The sequence below is a fragment of the Pristiophorus japonicus genome, chromosome 1 (genome assembly GCF_044704955.1).
Source record: "Pristiophorus japonicus isolate sPriJap1 chromosome 1, sPriJap1.hap1, whole genome shotgun sequence".
Lineage (NCBI taxonomy): Eukaryota > Metazoa > Chordata > Chondrichthyes > Pristiophoridae > Pristiophorus > Pristiophorus japonicus.
In genome coordinates, this window is record NC_091977.1 from 235,989,837 (window position 1) to 236,010,768 (window position 20,932).

Here is a 20,932-nt window from a genome sequence, read left to right on the forward strand (position 1 = left end):
GCTCGACAAGATGGATGCAGAGAGGATATTTCCACTCATAGGGGCATAGTCTCAGAATAAGGGGCCGACCATTTAAAACTGAGATGAGGAGGAATTTTTTTGCTCAGAGGATTGTAAATCTGTGAAATTCTATGTCCCAGAGAGCGGTGGAGCCTGGGTCATTGAATATATTTAAGGCGGAGATAGACAGATTTTTGAGCGATAAGGGAGTAAAGGGTTATGGGGAGTGGGCAGGGAAGTGGAGCTGAGTCCATGGTCAGATCAGCCATGATATTAAATGGCGGAGCAGGCTCGAGGGGCCAAATGGCCTACTCCTGCTCCTATATCTTATGTTCTCAAGTTCCAGGGCTGTTGAATTTTGGCCCCAGTGTCTCAAAGAGACCCGATAATGCCCGTTTGCGGCGGCCATGCCTAAAAATCAAATGGCCGTCGCTTTGGGGTCAACAGGCCGACCGGACCTAAATTTAGGTCGGGGATTTTTCAGCCTGGACCCCATCCCACCCAAGTAGTTGCACCGCAAATGTTGAGCAATAAAAAAAACTTACCAACGATTTTCAGCTCAACTGGTCAATCCCCCGCTGCGCAGTGCCTATGACAGGTTTCTCTGCCGGTGCAACATCTCCGCACGGCCATACTTAAAGGGGAGGGCCCACTGTCATGGCCGCAAAATTTTTTGCCAGTCGACTTGCCGATCAGCCAGCAAAATACTGCCCCCGGGTTTGGCTAGGCCGCCAACGGGCAGTCTGGCACCCCCTTCCTGGTGGCCCAGTGCCCAAAGTTAAAAAATTATAAAATCTCTCCCCTTTAACAGAAGGGAGAGAGCATGGTGATGCACACGCACTGTGACGTCACCACGACTCCACCGCTGATTGACAGTGGCGGAGGCCCTGACCGACCCATTTTCAGCCAGTCAGCCTGACTTTGAATCTAAGGCCCGCCCCCATTATGATCTATTTCCTGTCGGACTTTGAAAAAATGGATCTACTTACTGTACCAGGAGTTCCAGCGGTAAGTACCACTCCAAAACTCATAGGTGCGCCAGCTTTCTGGTACACCTGAATTTCGACATTATCATCTGTTCTGGAACTGGTATACTGTTCTCGATATATTAATACTTTTCACTCATAATTTGTCTGTGTAGTTGAGATGTGGGGACAGATTTTGCTCTTTATGTAGTTCATGGGTAGAGTCCATATTGGACAATCGCGCAGGATGATTGCATGCTCGTAACACAGCCTACCTGATTTTCTGAGATGTACCCAAGCACAAAAGAGAAAAGTCTGCTCCACAGTTTAACTGTGATAGCACTACAATGATAACGAAATATGCAGTTCTATCATGTCTTAGATTACATTGACTCTTCTCAATACCTCTCCACCTTCTGTAAGAAATTCATACGGTCTGACTTCAATTTGTCTTTATTTTCTTTCTTCACTCATGACCCGTTTGAAAACACTTTCAGCATATTTTCCTTCCGCATTAGATGATGATCTTTGGCTCCTCTGTTAGAATAACAACCCTGTCTGTGTTTACTCTCTCGGAATCCTTGGCCCCAAGTTTCCACACGCGGCGAAAAAGGCGCACCTCAGAGCTGGGCACCTGTTTTTCGCGCCGAAAACGGCGCCGGAAAAAAAGTGCGGTATTCTTGAACTCCTTGGAGCTCGATGTCTGCTTAGCGCGGCGCACAGGGGGCGGAGCCTACCACTCGCGCCGATTTTATAAGTAGGACGGGGCGGATACAATTGAAATGAGGCTTCTTGGTGCCGGCAATCCTGCGCGTGCGCGTTGGAGCGTTCGCGCACGTGCAGTCTGAAGTAAACATTGGCACTCGGCCATTTTTAAAAGTACTGCAGAAAAAGTGAAGATTTGTTTCTTGGACCCCTGCAAAGGCTTGTATTTTAATTTTCTTGATATTTCTGTGTGTGAGGGAGTGCTTTTAGCAGCACTGCTGAATAAATCACCTGCTGAAATCAGTGAGTTCAGCTTTTCACTGCTAAACTTGCAGAACCAGTGCCTGCAAATTAAGGACTGTGTTTGGAGAAATAAAAGTGCCAATTCAACTTTGCAATGGATCAACTTCCACCAAGAACAAAGAATTTCTTGCATGAGGAAGCAAACCATTGCATAATATGTGGTGCACCCATTCTGCAAATTTAAATATAAAGATGTCGATGTGGCTGCCTCTCCCTGTCCAAATGGCCTCAGTCAGTCCCCCTCACAGCTCGAAGGCTGCTGCTGTTCTTTCTTCTGCTCCCGACCAGCCACTGACGCCGCTGCAATCCCATGGCCGAATGGCCTCACGTACGTCCGGGTGCTGCATCTTCGCGGGGAATGAAGGCCTGCCTCAAGCACTGCAGCTCAGCTCGAAGGCTGCTTGCTGCCTGCCGCTGCCGTCGAGACACTGACGCCACACCGCTGCCTGAAAGGTCTGCCTGAAGCACTTTCACACAGGTAGGAACATGGTTTATTTAATCTTTTCTTTGCTTATAAATTTTTATTCAGGTTGGATTTATTTGTATAATATTTGTATAAGTATAACTAAGGATCGATTGTAGAATTTAATGACTTCCCTTCCCCCCCCTCCCCCCCCCCACCTCGTTCCCGACGCCTAATTTGTAACCTGCGCCTGATTTTTTAAAGTGTAGACAAGGTTTTTTCAAGCGTACAAAAATCTTCACTTACTCCATTCTAAGTTAGTTTGGAGTACGTTTTCACTGTGGAAACTTTGAAATCAGGCGTCAGTGGCCGGACACGCCCCCTTTTGAAAATAAATTCTGTTCCAAAGTGAAACTGTTCTACCTGATTAGAACTGCAGAAAACTAAATGTGGAGAATTCCGATTTCTAAGATACTCCGTTCTACACCAGTTGCTCCTAAAAATCAGGTGCAAATCATGTGGAAACTTGGGGCCCTTGTTGCATGATTTCAATCACCTTTGTTGGCGTAAATTGCCTGAGATAAGTATATAAAAAAGACTTGCATTTATATAGCACCTTTCATGTCCGAAAGAGCTTTACAGCCAATGAAGTACTTTTGAAGTGTCATCACTGTTGTAATGTAGGAAATGTGGTTGCCAATTTGCACACAGCAAACCTGTTTTTTTTAAAGTGATATTGATTGAGGGATAAATATTGCTCAGGACACCGGGGATAATTCCCCTGCTCTTCTTCTAAATAGTGCCATGGATATTTGAGTGCATACAGCACAATATACCTTTGCCTGATTTGTACACAGAGCATAATTGGTAACACAATATCATCTTTTTCATTGCCTCCTGCAAACGTTTCGTATTTAACATGAAACAAAAACAATTAAAAGATAAAAGTAGAAGCTCCCAATTCCTTTCATGAGGGGTTATTAACCCTTTCACATATTCAAAGTGATGCAATGACACTGGTCACCAGAAATATCATGCAACCCTTTCCCATTGTTGACAGCTATGTGTGGAGAGTAAATACATGGAAAACCTGCAAAATGCACATAATTCTAGAATATTTTTTAAAAATCACAATATAAATATTCCTGATATTTTATTCAGTGCTGGATCTCAATATATTGGCATGGCATAAACACCATTTTTGCTACTAAAATGTTGCTCTTTATTACACATTCACTAGAGACAACTGATTCACAAATTTTAAGTACATGGGAGGTTCACAAATTCCTTCGAATAGCTTGTTTTTAACACCATCATCAAACAACTTGAAGCATTGAAATCCTGTGGAGGGAAAAGTTATCTCATGCCCAGGGAACACATTGCTGCTGACTAGCCTTTTAAATTAAAATGTTTGTTGAAGAAGTTTCATTACTTATAGTGATTGGAAAATCTTTCTAAATGATAAAGGTGTTAGTTGAGTTCTGCTTAATACAGCTATTAATACTGATACTGCTAGATAGCATACAGCAGCTGTAGTCTTCTTCATTCTGCAAAAATAGTCCAACATTCATCTATAAATGAGATCTGTGACATCCCTTTTACAAGGTTTGCACAGTGAACAGTCAGATGATTTCCCCTCACTCTATTGTACAAAAGGTCCCACTCTGGACTGTAGACGAGCTACGCCTCAATTTTAAAATTCTCATCCTGGATTTTCAAATCCCTCCATGGCCTCACCCCTCCCAATCTCCGTAACCTCCTCCAGCCTTACAGGCAAAAGAGGGGGACGATGCTGACATTGAAGTTAAGGAGGAAGAGTGTGAAATATTGGAAAGTATAAACATTGTGAGAGGGGAAGTATTAAGGGGTTTAGCACTTTTGAAAGTAGTTAATCGCCAGGACCGGATGAAATATATCCAAATATATTTAAAGAAGCAAGGGAGAAAATTGCGGAGGCGCTGACCATCATTTTCCAATCCCCCTGGCTAAAGGAGTGGTGCCAGAGGATTGGAGAACTGCCAACGTTGTACCATTGTTTAAAAAAGGGAGGGAGGGATAAACCGAGTAATTACATGCCAGTTAGTTTAACCTCAGTGGGCAAATTATTGGAATCAATTCTGAGAGACAGTATAAACCTTCATTTAGAAAGACACAGATTAATCAAGGACAGTTAGCATGGATTTGTAAAGGGAATGTCATGTCTGACTAACTTGATTGAATTTTTTGAAGAGGTAACAAGGAGGGTCGATGAGGGCAGTGCATTTGATGGATTTTAGCAAGGCTTTTGACAAGGTCCCACATGGTAGGCTGATCAAAAAAGTAAAAGTCCATGGAATCCAGGGCAAAGTGACAAGTTGGATCCAAATTTGGCTCAGGAAGCAAAGGGTTAATGGTTGATGGGTGTTTTTGCGATTGGAAGGATGTTTCCTGTGGGGTTCCACAGGGCTCAGTGCTCGGTCCCTTGCTTTTTGTAGTATATATTAATGATTTAGACTTAAATGTAGGGGGCATGATAAAGAAGTCTGCAGCTAATACAAAAATTGGCCTTATGGATGACAGTGAGGAGGAAAGCTTTAGACTGCAGGAAGATATCGATGGACTGGTCAGTTGGGCAGAAAAGTGGAAAATGGAATTCAGTCTGGAGAAGTGTGAGGTAATGTATATTTGGGGAGGGGCAAAAAGGCAAGGGAATACACAATAAATGGGAGGATACTGAGAGGTGTGGAGGAACAGAAGGACCTTGGAGTGTATGTCCACAGATCCTTAAAGGTAGCAGAACAGGTCGATAAGGTGGTTAAAAAGGCATTCAGAATGCTTTCCTTTAATAGCTGAGACATAGCTTATAAGAGCAGGGAAGTTATGCTAGAACTGTATACAACACTAATTAGGCCACAGCTTGATTACTGTGTGCAGTTCTGGTCAACACATTACAGGAAAAATTTGATTGCACTAATGAGGGTACAGAGGAGATTTATGAGGATGTTGCCTGGACTGGAGAATTTTAGCCATGAGGAAAGAATGGATAGGCTGGGGCTGTTTGCTTTGGAACAGAGGAGGCTGAGGCAGAGGGGTCAATAACCAGGGGGTATAGATTTAAAGCAATTGGTCGAAGGATCAGTGAGGAGAGGAGGAATAAATTCTTCACCCAGAGGGTGGTGCCGGTCTGGAACTCACTGCCTGAAATGGTGGTAGAGGCAGAAACCCTCACCGCATTTTTAAAAAGTAGTTGGATATGCATTTAAAGAGCTGTAAGCTACAGGGCTACAGACCTAGTGCTGAAAGGTGGGATCAGGCTGGGTAGCTCTTTTCCGACCGGCACAGACACGATGGGCTGAATGGCCTCCTTCTGTGTCGTTATTTTTCTATGATTATATGATAACCCTCCGAGGTCTCTGCGCTCTTCCAATTCTGGCCTCTTGATCATCCCCGATTTTCGTCACTGCACCATTGGTGGCCGTGTCTTCAGCTGCCTTGGCCCCAAGCTTTGGAATTCCCTCCCTAAACCTCTCTGCCTCTCTTTCCTCCTTGAAGTCTCTCCTTAAAACCTACCACCTGTCTCAATATCTCCTTACGTGGCTCAGTTTCAAATTTTGTTTGATAACGCCATGGGATATTTTACTATGTTAAAGGCGCTATATAAATGCAAGATGTTGTACCTTTATATCTCCCCTAGTTCCATTGCTCTCCTAAAGAATACAGTTCCACAGGTGCTCTCCAGTACCTCACCCAAGTGATCACTACTTATGTGTGAGATTTGTCAATTAGCATTGGTAGACTAATCAATGTTAAAGGCCAACCCCAATGCTGTACTCACTGATCATCAACATGCACAATTCCATCATAATAACATAACAAATAGGAGCAGGGGTAGACCATTTGGCCCTTCGAGCCTGCTTCACCATTCAATAAGATCATGGCTGATGTTCTACATTAACTCCACCTTCCCGCCCTATCCCCACATCCCTTGATTCTAAAAATCTATTGATCTCAGTCTTGAATATACTCAATGACTGAGCAGCCACAGCCCTCTGAGTGAAAAAAAAAATTCTCATCTCAGTCCTAAATAGTCACTGGATAGCAATCAAGAGCAGGAACTTTTGCTGATTTTCCCCCCCAACCTGGAGCAGCAAGGCCAACTGTACTTTCCTCAATGCCTGACGGAGATCAGTTAGTTCATCTCCGACTACAGATTGAACCTGGGATCTTCATAATCTTGCAGCTCAGACACACACCGAATAAAACCACTGAGCCATTGAGGAACCTTCACTTCTGCAAACTTGATAAAACCTTGGAAGGAACTTTCCCTCTAAAAAACCTGGGACTGTGGTAGATTAGTGTTTTCTAACTAATGGATAAATAACAAATGATCATTTTGAGCTTATTTTGGTGTGGGAGACAATGGCCTCAATATTAATCCTCTTATGGCAGGCTATAGTGGGTGGGGAGGGGCGATTAAGGAGTTAAATATCAGAACACGTCCCCAACACACCATCCACGTTCCCTCCACCTTTTTTACTATGGTGGATATCGGTGCCATCCAAGTGGAGAGAAAGGCGGGATACTTCATTAACATATTCTAATTCAGGCTCCCACAGTGCAATTGGGAACCCGAGTTAAAATTGATTGCTGCTGCATGGGTTTCCCAGGGGTCAGGGAACCCTACAGTCAAAGGGAGGTGAGGAGCTGCCGGCTCCACAAGGCAAGTGCCTTTTCCAGCATTCCTCGAGGGTCAGAGATAGCAGAAATGCTTCCTCGGCCCTTCAAGCATCCCTCTGGCCTCTCACCCCAGCCGATCGTGACCTCTCTCTCACCTCCCCCCACCAAAGTCACATTTGCCGACCTCCCCCAAGCTCCGATGCTCTCTTTCCCCACTGCCGCAATTGGCCACCTCCTCAAGGCTGTGGCCCTCTGCCATTGGTATTCCCTCCAGGCCACTGGCCAAGCTGCCAGTTTGGCCGGCTGCCGGGTGGGAAATGGAACAAATAAATGGTAACGAGGTTCTGTCGTTAAGTTCGGCAGGATCTCCACATCCCGGCCTTGCCAGGGTCTTAAGCTGTTTTTGGCCTCCCCAACCCCCCTGCACTCTCCCCACCTCCCTGTAAATATCGGGGCCAATGTATTTGCTGCCAACAATGGAAGAAAAATTAATAAATAAGGTCAAGCCCAGAATAATTTCTGAAATATAAAAGAGCGGGGAGAAAACAAATCCAATAATGTGATTTTCCAAAAGGGAATTCCCACCCTATTTGTATAAGGAAATTAAATGATTAAAGAAGATCTTTTGCTATCATAAAATTTCATTTTCAAGTCTCCGGGCATTTCAGATAAACACTCCATGCAGGGTATTATTTTTATTTAAACAGCACTGTCTGGATCAATTTGTGTGACAAAACACTGGCATATATTGTGACTACTTAAGTGTCGCCAAATTTGTAACATAGTGAAGCCTTCGCTACATAGAAACTAAATTAATAAATGGATCAATCTTGAGCTTAATAAAAGTTTTCCTCCCACGCAAACAAATATACCATGTAGAGCTTTAAGAATAAGTGAGAACTGATGAGATTATGATTCGCGACAGCTGCATGTATAGCGCAAGTAAATCAATGAAGGTCATCTTTGGTCTCGTATCCAACTTAATGGAATGGAGTGGTAATACTGCTCTTACCTTAGGATCATGAATTCCTGAAAGCTCCTCGTAAGTTTTCTCCCCCACCATTACAGCGGCTAGATTAGCTGTGTACGTTGATAAACAGAACAAACAGAATATAGCCCACAGGTTCATTAGAAACCTTCCTGTCCAACACTTGGGGGTTTTGATGGAAGCTGTCCTGCCAAACAAAATGGCATAGCAGACATTGAGGGCTGAGGAGAAGGAGAACACCTTGTTCCTATTTCTCCCCTTGGGAGTCATCCCGAAAGGACTCTTCCATTCATACAGAGTAAGAAAGAATGCAGTTACGTGAAGAGCCACAAAGATTCCCACCCACATTGACCAGTGCAGCGGCCACATGAAAGCTCCGATCGGGGCTGCTGTGTCTCTAGTTCGCACCAGGATGCCCAAGCTCGTGGAGAAGAATGGGCTGGTGAAATCGATTACTTTACTTCTCGCCGAGTTGATGCTGAAAGAGGTGACGGCCAAGTGCGCTGCACTGCTGAGCAGATCGCCGACCAGGCCTGTCCAGCGACCATTCTTCCAACCACCATACTTCCCATCGCCAACAATATACAGCTCGAAATCAAAATTCATATCCTCGGCCAGTTTCTCAAGGAGATCAATGCAGTAGCCATAGCAGCACTTTTTGTATTCTATAGGCACGGAATCATTGCCCGATTTTAGGTTCTCGAAGAGGCTCTCGATGATGGCACTGTCGTTTGTAAGTGCATCCAGGCAGAGTTGTCCTGCAGGACAATGGCCATCTTCATCAACACTGCGGGTGAACACAAAAGGGTGTTCAATAAGCGTCACCACTCTCAACTGCAACCGAGATGAGTGGCTGCCATCGTTCTTTTGCTTCTGCATCTTGTTGGGCCAAATCCCATGGTCCATGACAATTTTCCCTTCGTGCCATCTCCCAAGACGAGTCCACATAGGCTTTCCAACGGGGTCAAGCTGTAGGTTCCAGATATAGTAATGGCTGTCTGAAGTGATAACAGATGGATCTGTTACTTTAATATAACCTGTTATGCCATCGAAGCTCGTGTTTGCTATAAATCTGAGGGAAGGAAAAAAAAATATTTGGTTTAGTTTCTACTTTTCAAAAAAAGATTGCAAAATCTCCTGCATCTTTTCAGAATCTAAACTGAATATACCTTGCTAGTAACTAATGCTGAGAAAGTAATGTTGCTCGCAATTTCTGACTCGTATGCTTATGACTGGGGACCAGGTCACGGAGGAATATGAAAAATGCATTGCGACAGATTACTAGATTCCTTGTAGGCTGTCTTGCATTCTTTTCTCCAGGGACTGTGACAATAGCCCAAGAAATCTACACTGTTATAACATTTTCTTAACTACACCAATTATACTTATTAACTATTTGGAAGAAAAAAGGTGGGAGGTGACGGAGGGATTGTGGTATTTAGAAGTCAAACCACCAATTTGTTTCCCATTCCTGACCAGCTCAACTGATTTGTCCCCACTTCACTCTCAAACCTGGCTGACTGCTGTTCTCAGCTCCTAGTGTCAATATTATGCATTGATTCCACTCAAGTCTTCAGAGAGAGAAAGCAAAGGAATACTGTTTACATTATCCCACTCTCCATAGTGCAAATGAAAGCGCTCTTTTAATAATCTGACGATAATTAATGGCATTGTTTTCAGTACACTATTCAAGGTCATAGTGCAATTGGAGTGCTGCTTCCGACCTGTTCCAGTGCTTCTTTTCACTTCCCAGTGACAGGACTAAGAAACAGTGCTGAAAGCAGTCAACATGGACTGACAATTACACCCAGGTACACCCAAGAATGCAGGATATGTAGGGGGGAGATTTGGAAGCAAACATCTAGTTAAAGGAGTTAAAGGTAGTTACTCAGACTGGATGAAGGATGTCAAAGCCTTAGAGAGGATGCAGAGGAGATTTACTAGAATTGTACAAGGGATGAAAGACTTCAGTTACATGGAGAGACTGGAGAAGCAGGGTTATTCTCCTTAGAGCAGAGAAGGTTAAGATTTAATAGAGGTGTTCAAAATGATGAAGAGTATTGACAGAGTGAATAAGGAGAAACTGTTTCCAGTGGCAGAAAGGTAACCAGAGGAAACTGATTTAAGGCAAAAGAACCCGAAGCGAGATGAGAATTTATTTTAGGCAGTGAGTTGTTGTGATCTGTAATTCACTGCCTGATATTTTAGGCAGTGAGTTGTTGTGATCTGTAATTCACTGCCTGATAGGGAAGCAGATTCAATAATAACTTTCAAAAGAGAATTGGATAAATACTTGGAGGAGAAAATTGCATGGTTCTGGGGAAAGAGCAGGGGAGTGGGACTAATTGGAAAACTCTTTCAAAGGGCCAGGATATACACGATGGGCCGAATGGCCTCTTGCTATGCTGTTTAATTCTAGGATTCTGTGAACACGCTCTTTTAATACTATAAGACTTGCATTTATATAGCATCGGATATCTCAAAGCGCTTTACAGCCAATTAAGTACTTTTGGAGTGTAGTCACTGTCATAATGTGGGCAACACAGCATCCAATTTGCACAGAGCAAACTCCCACAAACAGCAATGTGATAATGACCAGATAATCTGTTTCTTTGTTATGTTGATTGAGGGATAAATATTGGCCAGGTCACTGGGGATAACTTCCCTGCTCTTCTTTGAAATAGTGCCATGGGATCTTTTACATCCACCTGAGACAGCAGCCGTGGCCTCGGTTTAACATCTCAAGTGAAAGACTGACTATAGTTAATGGCATTGTTTATAAGTATACTATTGAAGGTCATAGTGTAATTGCAGTGCTGCTTCCTAACTGTCACAATGTTTTCTTTCACTTCGCAGTGACAGGAATAAGAAACAGTGCTGACAATGACACCCAAGTACTCCAAGAAATGGAACAAATGCAGGCTGATGTAGGGGGAGACTTGGAAGCAGACAAATAAGAGTCCAGGAAATTGTAACTGCTGTGCGAGAGTGCAGGCCTTGAAAACCATTGAAAACTTGAGAAACCTGCAAAGCACAAGAGCATTGAGAGGTCTACTCTTGGAAATGGAGAGCTTCATGAATCGTTAATCACCGTTATCATAATGAACATTATTACTAGCTTCTTACATCCCCTTAGTAAATGCACATACTGTTATGTTCATATTTTTGATGATATCTCAGCTTTTAAAGTACAACCTGTTAATTAGTTATTGAAGAGACTCAAGGAATTCTTCACGCAAAATACAGGACTTCTCTTAGATAGGGGATTACTGAAATCGGTAGTATCTACACACATCTCTAATAATTTTCTTAGTACCATGTTCTCAATGGTTTCAAAGATTACTTAGACTTTTGAACCCTGGTCAGAACATCATTGTGGAACGTACAGATAACCTTATGGTGCCACCAATGTTTTTGATTACCTCAGAAATTTCTTATGACAACGCTGATATTAACTTATCTTTTCTTTGTTCTGATGTGTTAAGTATCGAATAACTCCACGAGGCTAAGTACGGTGAGCTAGTTCAGGCATGACCTTACTCCAGTTTATTTATTCTCAAAGTGAGGATTCAACATGGCTGCCAACATTATATACACGGCTTGCACGTGTCTGCCAGTGACCATTAGGACTCCGACAGTCACGCCCTCCGGTGGCAGGTAAAATCCAGTTAACATACATAACATAATTTCCCCCAAAATCCTTGGTACAGGTTGTATTTACAAGTTGAGATGGTCTGGGGCCTTCTGCTCCCTGGTTGACCTTCTCAGTTCGAACCCAAGCTTGGGTGATGAGTTAGTAGGACCATTGCTGCATTGCGGAGCAGTCGGTCTGACAGGACTGTCGGGGATGGTAGGTTCATCTTCGTGAATGATGCAAGGGTCAACCGATGGTTGGATGTATGTTGGATGTATGATGTCATCTTCAATTTGTTCTGAGTTGTCTGTGAATCGCAGTTTGGTTTGGTCGATGTGCCTCTTGCACGTTTGGCCATTTAACAGTTTGACTACAAACACTCTGTTCCCCTCCTTGGCCAAAACCATCCCAGCAACCCACTTTGGAACATGACCATAATTCAGGACAAACACAAGGTCATGAACAGCAATGTCACGTGATATGGCCGCGCGATCATGGTACCATTGCTGCCATTGACTTCTGGTTTTGACATGATCATTGAGATCCGGGTGTACAAGGGAGAGCCTGGTTTTGAGGCCTCTCTTCATTAACAACTCGGTAGAAGGGACCCCAGTGAGCGAGTGGGGTCTCGTCCGGTAACTGAGCAGAATGCGGGATGAGCAGGTCTGTAGGGAGCCGTGAGTCACGTGTTTTAGGCTCTGCTTAATGGTTTGGACAGCCAGCTCCGCTTGACCGTTAGACACGGGTTTGAAAGGGGCAGACCTGACATACTTGATGCCATTACGGGTCATAAACTCGTGGAACTCCGAACTGGTGAAACACGGTCTCTTGTCGCTGACAAGGATGTCGGCCAGGCCATGGGTGGCGAACATGGCCCGGAGGCTTTCAATAGTTGCTGTGGATGTGCTGGATGACATGATTACGCATTCAATCCATTTGGAGTAAGCGTCCACTACCACTAAAAACATTTTGCCGAGAAGGGAGCCGGCAAAGTCTATGTGGATCCTTGACCACGGTTTGGATGGCCATGACCACAGACTCAGCAGAGCCTCCACAGGTGCGTTACTCAGTTGCATGCAAGTGTTGCACTGATGCACGCATGACTCCAAGTCCGAGTCAATGTCAGACCACCAATGTGAGACCTGGCAATGGCCTTCATCATGACAATGCCTGGGTGGGTACTGTGTAAAACTCGCACAAAAGTTTCCCTGCCTTTTTTTGGCATAACAACACGATTACCCCATAACAGACAATCAGACTGAATAGACAATTCATCTTTGCGGTGGCAATAAGGCTTAATTTCATCCTGCATTTCCCTGGGAATGGCAGACCAATTTCCATTTAGGACACACCTTTTTATGCTTGACAGTACAGGATCCTGGCTGGTCCAGGTCCTAATTTGGCGAGCCGTGACGGGTGGCCCCTCACTCTCAAAGGCATCCATGACCAGCAGCAAGTCTGCGGGCTGTGGCATTTCCATCCCAATTGTGGGCAATGGTAGCCGGCTAAGCGCATCAGCACAGTTTTCAGTGCCTGGTCTGTGGTGAATGACATAATCATAAGCGGATAAAGTCTGTGCCCATCTTTGAATGCGGGACGAGGCATTGGTACTTATACCTTTGCTCTCAGCAAACAATGAAATGAGCGGCTTGTGGTCTGTTTTAAGCTCAAACTGAAGCCCAAACAGGTATTGGTGCATTTTCCTAACCCCATATACGCATGCTAAAGCCTCTTTCTCTACCATACTATAGGCTCTTTCAGCCTTAGACAGACCTTTGGATGCATATGCAACTGGTTGGAGGTTGCCTAATACATTGGCTTTCTGGAGCACACAACCGACCCCATATGATGAGGCGTCGCAGGCCAGCACTAACCGCTTACATGGGTCATAGTGTACCAGTAATTTATTGGAACATAGCAGGTTACTGGCCTTCTCAAAGGCTCTGTCTTGAGATTTGCCCCAAACCCAGTAGTTACCCTTTCTCAGCAACATGTGCAAGGGCTCTAGCAATGTGCTCAAACTAGGTAGAAAGTTACCAAAATAGTTGAGAAGACCCAGGAACGAACGCACTCTGTCACACTCTGGGGTCTGGGTGCATTCTTGATGGCCTCTGCCTTCGAGTCTGTAGGCCTGATATCGTCTGCTGCAATCTTTCTCCCCAAGAATTCGACTTCTGGTGCCAAGAAAACGCACTTGGAGCATTTTAGCCTGAGTCCCACTCTGTCCAGATGACGTAGAACCTCTTCCAGGTTCTGCAGGTGCTCGGTAGCGTCACGACCGCTGATCAGGATGTCATCTTGGAACACGACGGTTCTCGGGACGGACTTCAGCAAACTCTCCCTGTTTCTCTGAAATATGGCTGCCGTCGAGCGAATTCCGAAAGGGCATCTGTGGTATATAAACAGACCTTTGTGCGTGTTGAGGCACGTCAGTTTTTTCAAATATTCGACCAGCTCCTGTGTCATGTAAGCAGAGGTCAGGTCCAATTAGGTGAATGACTTCCCCCCCGCTAGCGTTGCAAACAGGTCGTCAGCTTTGGGTAACGGGTACTGATCATGTATTGAGACTCGGTTGATCGTTACCTTGTAGTCGCTGCAGACCCTGACCGTGCCATCACTTTTCAACACCGGGACAATTGGACTGGCCCATTCGCTGAACTCGACTGGTGATATGATTCCTTACCGTTGAAGTCTGTCCAGTTCAATCTCGACCTTCTCCCTCATCATGTACGGAACAGCCCGAGCCTTGTGATGCATGGGTCTTGCATCCGGGCCTCGGTGGATCTGCACCTTGGCTCCCGTGAAGTTGCCGATGCCTGGTTCGAACGAGGGAAACTTGCTCAGCACTTGTGCACACGAAGCGTCATCCACTGATGATAAGGCTTTAATATCGTTCCAGTTCCATTTAATTTTCTCAAGCCAACTCCTGCTGAACAGTGTTGGGCCATTGCCTGGAACGATCCACAACGATAAATCATACACAGCTCCATCGTACGATACCTTTACTGCAGCACTGCCAATGACTGGTCTGAGCTCTTTGGTGTAGGTACACAGTAGTGCCTCTCCATCATACTTCAGTGCCTCAGCAGGGAGTCCATCCGCTCCCGTAGCCTTGTTGTTTTTTAGCTGTCTTATGGCTTTTTCTACCGCATGCAGTGTTGGGGTCTCACTGAGGTGGTGGTGGGTAGCATGCTGTGGAATAGAGTCGAGAACACTCAAGTCAAAGGCAGAGTCTCGGTTGAGGAGATCTTTGAAGTGTTCCTTCCAGCGGGCTCTGACTGCCTCGGTGTCCTTGATGAGTGGTTTCCCTGTTCTTTGCCAGGAGTGGGGTGGGGCCTTGGGAGTTTGGTCCGTATGTGGCCTTGACTGCGATGAAGAATCCTCGCACATCATGGCTGCCAGCAAGCTGCTGTATCTCCTGTGCTTTCTCCATCCGCCACCTGTTCTTTAGTTCCCGGGTTTTTTGTTGGACCTTAGCCTTTAGCTGTCTGTAACGCTGCTTTGCTGCTCCCGAGTTGGGTTGCTGTTTAAGGCTCAGTCTATTAATTCTTGAATCTCCTGATCATTCTCATCAAACCAGTTCTGGTGTTTCCTGGTTGAGTGACCGAGCGTCTCCTTGCAGACACTGGTTATGGAGGCCTGGAGGGCAGACCAAACGCTGTGGACATTCTGTGTCTTGGGGTCATCAAGGCACGCCAGGTTAGCTGTGAGGCGCTGACAGTAAAGGGCTCTCTTAGCTGGGTCCTTAAGTGCCCCGGCATTGACTTTTTTGTGACACTGCTTCTGCTGCCCCCTTCGCTTTGGGGCTATGTTGATGTCAATGATGGATCTGATTAGGCGATGGTCTGTCCAGCAGTCGTCAGCTTCTGACATGGCGCGGGTGATGCGCACATCCTTGCGATCCCTGGCTCGGACGATGACATAGTCGAGCAGGTGCCAGTGCTTGGAGCAAGGGTGTTGCCACGATGCCTTGTATTTGTCCCTCTGGCGGATTAGGGTGTTGGTGATGACAAGTTTATGCTCTAGACATGGCACAAATACACAACCTCATCTCTCTCATCTGGAGGGAGAGAGCAAGCTGGGAGATCTTAGAGATGCAGTGATCGTTACCATCTTTAAAAAAGAGGACAAGTCCGACTGCGGCAACTACAGAGGAATCTACATGCTATCAACTATTGGGAAAGTCGTCGCTAGAGTCCTGATCAATCGTCTTCTCCCCATGGCCGAGGAGCTCCTCCCAGAGTCGCAGTGTGGATTTCGTCCCCTCCGGGGCACAACGAACATGATTTTTGCAGCGCGACAGCTGCAGGAAAAATGCAGGGAACAGCGCCAGCCCTTATACATGGCCTTCTTCGACCTGACAAAGGCCTTTGATACTGTCAACCGCGAGGGTCTATGGAGCATCCTCCTCAGTTGCAGATGCCCCCAAAAGTACATCACCATACTCCGCCTGCTCCACGACGACATGCAGGCCGTGATCTTTATCAACGGATCCATCACAGATCCAATTCATGTCCGGACTGGGGTCAAGCAGGGCTGCGTCATCGCCCCAACCCGCTTCTCAATCTTCCTTGCTGCACCTCACAGTTGATAAGCTCCCCACTGGAGTGGAGCTAAACTATAGAACCAGTGGGAAGCTGTTCAACCTTTGCCGTCTCCAGGCCAGGTCCAAGACCACTCCAACCTCTGTCGTCGAGCTACAGTACGCGGACGACGCCTGCGTCTGTGCACACATAGAGGCTGAACTTCAGGACATCGTCGACGTATTTACTGAGGCACATGAAAGCATGGACCTTACGCTAAACATTAGTAAGACAAAGGTCCTCCACCAGCCTGTCCTCGCCGCACAGCACTGCCCCCCAAACATCAAGATCCACAGCGTGGCCCTGGACAACATGGACCACTTCCCTATCTCAGGAGCCTCCTATCAACAAGAGAAGGCATTGATGATGAGATCCAACACCGCCTCCAGTGCACCAGTGCAGCCTTCGGCTGCCTGAGGAAAAGAGTGTTTGAAGATCAGTCCCTCAAAACTGTCACCAAGCTCATAGTCTACAGGGCTGTAGTGATGCCCGCCCTCCTGTATGGCTCAAAGATGTGAACCATGTACAATAGACACCTCAAATTGCTGGAGAAATACCACCAGCGATGCCTCCGCAAGATCCTGCAAATCCCCTGGGAGGACAGACGCACAAACATTTGCGTCCTCATCCAGGCCAACATCTCTAGCATTGAAGCACTGACCACACTTGATCAGCTCCGCCGGGCAGGCTACATAGTTCGCATGCCAGACACGAGATTCCCAAAGCAAGCGCTCTACTCGGAACTCGTCCACGGCAAACGAGCCAAAGGCAGGCAGAGGAAACGTTACAAGGACACCCTCAAAGCCTCCCTGATAAAGTGCGACATCCACACTGACACCTGGGAGTCCTTGGCCATAGACCGCCCTAAGTGGAGGAAGTGCATTCGGGAGGGCATTGAGCTCCTCGAGTATCGTCGCCGAAAGCATGCAGAAACCAAGCACAGGCAGCGGAAGGAGCGTGCGGCAAACCAGGCTCTCTGCCCACCCTTTCCCTGAATGACTATCTGTCCCAGCTGTGACAGAAACTGTGGTTCTCATATTGGACTGTACAGCTACCTAAGAACCCATGGTAAGAGTGGAAGCAAGTCTTCCTCGATCCCGAGGGACTGCCTATGATGACAGATGTATTGACCATCATGTTTATGTGGTACTTTTAGAGCTCTTTAACAACTTCCACAAAGTGGTCATCTGACCTTCCCAATGCCTGCTCTCAGCCAGGCATCGGTTTTCTCACCACCTCACCGAAGGGAGTTGCTCAGCACCGAGCTTAAGCCTCGCATCCCGCCGCAGGCAACTAGGCTCATACAGCAGTGCCTGGTCTCCAGTCATCTTGACCCTTGCCATTGGACCAAGGCTTTGCTTAGCTAAGCCCGTGGGGTAGCCGGTGTGCAACAGTCACCCCACGTTAAAAGAACTCACACACAGGCATCTTCCGCCCTTCAAAATGAAGTTTTGAACCTGGAACATCAGGCCCATATTGGACTGTTCAGTCACCTGAGAACTCACTTTTGGAGTGGAAGCAAGTCTTCCTCGATTTCAAGGGACTGCCTATGATGATGAGCTTTGCAGCTTCGCACTGATTGGGCTCAGTTTTGCCTTAGTGTCCCACAACTTTTCGAAAGCCCTCTGGCTCATTATTGACTAACTCGCACCCGTGTGCAATTCCATGGATACTGGAACCCCATTTAATTTAACTTCCAGCATTATCAGAGGACTTTTGGGAAAAGAATGTACCCCATTCACTTCTTTGTCCTGTACTTTGGGTTGAGTTGCCTGTGCCGCTTGATCCACGCTGGATCGATCATCCTCAGCTACGTGGTGTGTCGCAGCATGCTTGCTCGGTTGTGGACACATTCGCTGAAGGTGCCCCATTGTTGCACAGCCTTTGCACACGTATTGCTTGAATCGGCATTGATGGGCCTGATGATAGCCCCCGCAACGCCAACAAGGTGAGATTTTATTCACAAAGATGGTGGACTTTGAGTAATTACAGGTCGTATGAACGCGGACAAGTAGGCCCTGCCATGTGCAGCTCTGCCTGCCAATGATATTATTTTATGCACAGTAATTGCCGGTGAGTTTCGATGCTGGGAAGATATCTGGTTCGAGTTTTCGTCCGTGGACATGCATGCCTAGGTGATCGTGATGGCCCTGCTCAGGTCTAGAAATTCAGCAGTCAGTAGCTTTTGAAGGATGACCTCATGGCCAATGCCAAGCACGAAAAAAATTCCGCAGCATTTCCTCCAACGCAGCTCCAAAGTTGCACGGCCCAGCAAGACATCTCAGGTCGGCGACAAATTCCGCCACGTCCTGGCCCTTGGAGCGATTGTACGTATAGAAACTATACCTCGCCATGATGATGCTTTCCTTCGGTTCAAAGTGGTTCCGAACCAGCGTACACAATTCATCGTAAGTTTTATCTGTTGGTCGAGTCGGTGAGAGTAGATTCTTGATAAGGCCATAAATATTTGACCCACAAACGGTGAGGAGAACCGCCCTGCGCTTTATTGCGTTATCGGTTCCTTCCAATCCGTTGGCTACGAAGTACTGGTCGAGGCGATCAGTGAAATCCTCCCAGTCTTCCCCTTCCATGAATCTCTCCAAAATTCCAACAGACATGGTTGCGTGAAAGTTTGTATTTTTAACTCGTCCCCAATTGTTAAGTATCGAATAACTCCACAAGGCTAAGTACGGTGAGCTAGTTCAGGCATGACCTTACTCCAGTTTATTTATTCTCAAAGTGAGGATTCAACATGGCTGCCAACATTATATACACGGCTTGCACGTGTCTGCCAGTGACCATTAGGACTCCGACAGTCGTGCCTGCCAGTGGCAGATAAAACCCAGTTAACATACATAACATGTTCAATTGAAAGTGTCACCCGTTTACACAAAGCATGTCAAAAGCAGATTAACTGCTCCCACTGAAAAGAACTGAAAATGTTTGAACTCTTTGGGAGATAAAGATTAAGCGAAGTTCAATCATTCTCTTAAGCATTCTCAGAATACGTATCCTTGTTACAACATAATATTTGCACTGCATAGTGCCTCATCATGTCAAAACATAGTAAAGGGCATCACACAATGAATTACTTTTGGAATGCCATTGTTATATAGTCAAATGCCAGTATTATCCTACTTAGTTCCACTCCAGTGGGGAGCTTGTTGAGAGTGAAATGAAGCATTGCAGCAAGGAAGATCAAGAAAAACATTGTTGCGATGTCGCAGCCCTGCTTGACCCCAGTCCGGATGTGGATTGGGTCTGTGGTGGATCTGTTAGTCAGGATCAGGGCTTGTATGTCATCGTGGAGCAGGCGGAGGATGGTCACAAACTTTTGGAGGTAGCCAAAATGGAGGAGGACGCTCACGGTTGACAGTGTCAAAGGCGGCCATATACAAGGGTTGGTGCTGTTCCCTGCATTTCTCTTGTAGTTGTCACGTGGTGAAGATCATGTCCGTTGCACCCGAGTGGACGGAATCTGCATTACGACTCTGGGAGAAGCTCTTCAGCCATGGGGAGAAGACGATTGAAGAGGATTCTTGCAATGACTTTCCCAGTGGCCGACAGCAGGAAGATTCCTCTGTAGTTACCAGTCGGACTGGTCCCCTTTTTTGAAGATGGTCCCATTTACAGCATCTCTGAGATCTCCTGGCATGCTCTCCTCCTTCCAGATAAGAGATGAGATCATGCATTTGTGTCAATTGTGCTTCTCCGCCATACTTTAGTGCCTCGGCGGGGATTCCATCTGCTCCTGATGCCTTGTTGTTCTTGAGCTGATGGATGGCCTTTTCTACCTCGTGCAGGACTGGGGTTTTGCTGAGATGGTGGCGAGTAGCATGCTGCGGAATGGAGTCGAGGACACTCTCGTTGAAGGCAGAGTCTTGGTTAAGGAGATCTTCTAAGTGCTCCTTCCAGCGGGCCCTTACTGCCTCAGTGTCCTTAATGAGTGCATCTCCGTTCTTGGCCAGCAATGGGGTGGGGCCTTGGGTGCTCGGGCCAAAACTGGACTTCACTGCGCTAAAGAAACCTCACACGTCGTGATTGTCAGCCAACTGCTGGATCTCCTGTGCTTTCTCCACCCACCAACTATTCTTTAGGTCGCAGATTTTTTGTTGGACCTCGGCCTTCAGCTGCCTGTAGAGCTGCTTTGCTGCTCCCGAATTGGGTTGCTGCTTAGGATCAGAAATGCCTTGCACTTGCGGCTTATAAGCTCCTGGATCCCCTGGTCGTTCTCGTCATATCATCGGCGGCTCTAACCTTCACCGCCTCCAGGCTAGATCCAAGGTCATCCCATCCTCTATCATCGAACTGCAGTATGCAGACGATGCTTGCATCTGCTCACATTCAGAGGCCGAACTCCAAGCCATAGTCAACACCGTCACCTAGGTGTACGAAAGCATGGGCCTTACGCTAAACATCCGTAAGACAAAGGTCCTCCACCAACCTGACCCCGCCACACAGCACTGCCCCCCCAGCCATGAAAATCCAAGGCACAGCCTTGAACCACGTGGACCATTTTCCCTACCACAGGAGCCTACTATCAGCAAGGGCAGACGTCGATGACGGGGTCCAACACCGCCTCCAGAGCGCCAGCGCAGCCTTCGGTCGCCTGAAGAAGAGAGGGTTTGAAGACCAGGACCTCAAATCTGGCAACAAGCTTATGATCTACAGGGTAGTAGTGATACCCTCCCTCCT

The 20,932-nt window shown here is 46.5% G+C and overlaps 1 protein-coding gene across 1 annotated transcript in view; it reads right to left on the reverse strand.

The window, feature by feature from the left end:
- grin3a (glutamate receptor, ionotropic, N-methyl-D-aspartate 3A) overlaps nucleotides 1–20,932 on the reverse strand; it is a 269,256-nt gene that overhangs the window by 90,603 nt on the left and 157,721 nt on the right. Inside the window, exon 3 of the mRNA XM_070870795.1 lies at nucleotides 8,045–9,092. Coding sequence (XP_070726896.1) covers nucleotides 8,045–9,092 — 1,048 coding nt within the window. The remainder of the gene's footprint in view (nucleotides 1–8,044; nucleotides 9,093–20,932) is intronic.